The sequence below is a fragment of the Brassica napus genome, chromosome A8 (genome assembly GCF_020379485.1).
Source record: "Brassica napus cultivar Da-Ae chromosome A8, Da-Ae, whole genome shotgun sequence".
NCBI classification, from domain to species: Eukaryota; Viridiplantae; Streptophyta; class Magnoliopsida; order Brassicales; family Brassicaceae; genus Brassica; species Brassica napus.
The window spans coordinates 6,845,774-6,849,380 of NC_063441.1; the positions used below are offsets into that span (position 1 = coordinate 6,845,774).

The following is a 3,607-nucleotide window of genomic DNA, read 5'->3' on the forward strand; positions in this document are numbered from 1 at the left end:
TGTGTTTTATTTTTCTGATGTTTTAGAATACTTTGCCTCTCTCTCTACAGTCACAGTTGGTTCTTCTCCCCTAGACACACTCTCATTCCTTTAGGTAGAAGATGACGTAAGTTGGAATTTATATGGGGAACGCCTCTGCTTGAAGTGGAAGAGGAAGTTTCAGTTTATTAACGCCTATGCTTGAAGTGGAAGGGGAAGTTTCAGTTTATTCAAATTTATTTTGGAGAATATTCAATTGTGTTCTAATTAAACGAATCTAAACCCTTTTAACATTGTTTTTAGTTGACCAAAAAAAATACAGACGTGTTATCTCTTTCTGAGTTGTAGGTTTTATTAGTCTATTTATAAGACTAGGTGCGTAGCTTTAACAATCTCTTTTAAAAAAAAAAAGTTAGTCACCTGCTGGAAAGTGATTGCTCTCACCACCGGCTGAGAGGAAGTATAATCTTTCTTCTCACCATCAGCCTAAAACCAAAAGAGAAATTCAAGTTTTATAACATACAGTACGGTTTAGATAACACAAAAAGAGCAGACAAGTTTACCACATTACCATTTTTAACACTAAAAACCATAGTTTCATAAGCTTAGAGAGAAACTAAGGACAAACAGAGAGAGAAAAAAAAACAGGTCGAGAAAAAATATTTGTACCAACGTATTTGTTAAAGACCAAAACAGACGACAAGAACCTGAAGCTTCTGATCAAATCCATGAGTAAAACCACCTCTAAGCAGCAAACGAACTACCTATTCAGAAATAGATGTGTTTGTTTTACCACTGAAAAGGAAAGAAATAGACTTAAACATGAGATACATAGAGAACCATTGACCAAACATCAGCTCAAGCAGAAGGTGTAGTCTCGTCAGCAGGTGAAACAGTCTTCTTCTTGATGGGTCCTAGAGAGACTTTAACCTTTGCTGGTCTCAGAACCCGATCTCCTAGACAAAAACCCCGGGTAAGCTCCTCGGTTATCATCCCTACCTTAACCGCCTCAGATTTTTCACGCGAAATAGCCTCGTGCAACTGCAACAATAGAGGATATTGCTAAGTCACACGAAGCAACAAACATTACTCACTGGTACACAATAATACAAATTTGTGTTAATATAAAGCGTTCCAATACGTGTAGCAAAGACATCCATTGACTCTGTGACCAATTTCTCAAATAGTCTCTCTACTTCCACAACTCATGTGAGCTAATCAAGCTCCTGAAACAGCCTTCTTCACTATTTACACTATAATAATCACTATATAAAAGAAGATAGTTTCAAATTTTATTCATTTTGCTGCAGAAAAACTGAAGAGCATTTTACTTACCAAAGGATCAAATGGCTTGCCCACAGTTGGAATGGCTTTAACACGAAGGTGTCTCAACACTTCAACGAATTGCCTGTAAATTCCCTGATAACTTGTATCGATCTTCTTCTCCGTTTCTGTATCGGGTCTAATCTGTTGCCTAGCGCTCTCAAAACTATCAATGAGTGGCAAGAGACTCTTCATGACTTGCACTTTTGCGTTCGACTCTGTGCTAAGCCGATCCTTGTCAAGCTTTTTCCTTGTATTGTCAAAATCAGCCTGCAACCTAATTTTCGTGTCCTTCTCTGAAGCTATCTTCATTGATAATGATAAAACCTTGTGGTCGAATCTATTCTTTTCCTTCTCGATTTCGCAGAAAAACAATTCGATTTCTGTAAGGGTGAGTTGGTCTCCATTGAAGAGAGCTTGTTTATAAGCTTTAATCAGGGTTTTTACATCTGGTGGGTGCTTTGAATTCGTTTCTTCGCCATTAGTCTGCAAATCAAAAATTTATTCAAAATCTGGAGGGGAATCTTAGACCCGAGGAGAGGAAGAGTATACAACTCACTGGTGAAGCTTGGTGGGCAGAGAGAGATGATACGTGACTTCTCTGACTGTTGACGGTTATAGGAGATAGATATATGAATTGAACCCCTCGGTTTAGTTTCGAAAAGGATGGAGATGAAGGCGGTCTGCCATGGAGATGAAGGTTTCTTAAGGGAATGATTCTCGATTTTCCTGATGAATATGGAGACGGATAGAGCGATGAAGAGGAGAAGGAGAAGAAATGAGTTATGGAAATAGCCATCGTCGGACTGGATTTGGTACTAATTTACTACGCTCTCTTGGTTATATAATACAAAAGGTCTTTTTTTGTCAACCATTATATTTGATTAATTGAAGCCCAATGTTATTACAAAAGATACAAATAATAGTCCACAGCCCAACACTGCTTAAATTAAAAACATAAATATGACGCAGTAAAATGTGTAAGCATACAATTTGCTTTCAACACGTGGCATCTTCATTTTGCCCAGCAAAAGATCAACATGTGTGTTTTCACCGTCATTGACTGTAAGTCTGTAACTATTGTCGGGAAAACGGCTTATTCATGCCCGAACTAGGGATTGCTGAGAAAATACATACCTCAACTTTTACTGCAAGTCAAAACATAACTACACTAATCAAAAATTTAAAATTAATGCCTGAATTATGGATCGATAAAAAAATACATACCCCAACTCTTATTGCATGCCAAAACATACCTTAACTAATCAAAAATTTGAAATTTATGCCTAGTCTTTAGAAGTCAACGCTAATTTTCAATCTATACTATTATTTGCGAAGTAAATTTTTGCAACGGAGCTCTCACGTTAAAAATTAGAGTAGCTAAAATCTATGTTACCCCTAATAAATTTTTATATATATTCTATTATATAATAAAATGAATTTTATTTGCGAAGTAGTTTTTCGCAACAGAGCTCTCACGTTAAAAATTAGATTGGCTAAATTCTATGTTACCCTTAATGAATTTTTAAATAAAATGAATTTTATTTTAAAAATCTTATATATTTTTTTAAAATAATTATGATGATTCTTATATATTATCTTAAAATAATATTTTACTATTATAAAAGTAAAAAAATTAAAAGAAGTGATTTTTTACAATATTATATTTAAAAAAAAGATAATTCTTATATATACAAATATATCTTAAAATCACTTCTTAGAAAATATCCTTATACACATATATTGCTCCATTAATATTTACTTAGATATTATTTTTATCTTAAATTTTAACTTTCAAAATAGTAAAATATTATTTCAAGATAACAACACAATATATAAGAATTATCCTATATTTTTAAGAAAATATAATATTGCAAAAATCATGTCTCTTAATTTTTTTTACTTTTACAATAGTAAACTATTATTTTAAGATAACAACACAATATATAAGAATCATCATAATTTTTTAAAAATATATAAGATTTTTAATATAATTTTTTTTTATTATATAATAGAATATATATAAAAATTCATTAAGGATAACATAAACTTTAGCCACTCTGTTTTTTAACGTGAGAGCTCCGTTGCTATAAAATTATTTCAAAAATAATAGTATAGATTGAAATTAGCGTTGACTTCTAAAGACTAGGCATAAATTTCAAATTTTTGATTAGTTAAGGTATGTTTTGGCATGCAATAAGAGTTGGGGTATGTATTTTTTTATCAACCCATAGTTCAGGCATGAATTTTAAATTTTTGATTAGTGTAGGTATGTTTCGACTTACAGTAAAAGTTGAGGTATGTA

At 32.5% G+C, this 3,607-nt stretch overlaps 1 protein-coding gene across 7 annotated transcripts; it reads right to left on the bottom strand.

The window, feature by feature from the left end:
• Nucleotides 1-246: 246 nt before the first annotated feature.
• LOC106418968 (protein GrpE) lies at nucleotides 247-2,130 on the bottom strand. Of its 7 annotated transcripts, none has more exons than XR_002653522.2 (5): nucleotides 1,862-2,130; nucleotides 1,315-1,788; nucleotides 827-1,020; nucleotides 649-743; nucleotides 247-465 (listed from the first exon to the last, which is right to left on the bottom strand). XR_002653522.2 is itself a non-coding variant. In XM_022689840.2 (4 exons), the coding sequence occupies exons 1-3, from the start codon at nucleotides 2,099-2,101 to the stop codon at nucleotides 838-840; spliced, it is 897 nt and encodes a 298-aa protein (XP_022545561.2). In that variant the 5' UTR covers nucleotides 2,102-2,130; the 3' UTR covers nucleotides 247-465; nucleotides 827-837. The 7 variants fall into 7 exon arrangements, 4 of the variants coding, with proteins under 4 accessions (XP_022545561.2, XP_022545560.2, XP_013715158.2 ...); XR_002653523.2 differs by having other exon boundaries at nucleotides 820-1,020; XR_002653521.2 differs by having other exon boundaries at nucleotides 649-1,020.
• Nucleotides 2,131-3,607: the final 1,477 nt, after the last annotated feature.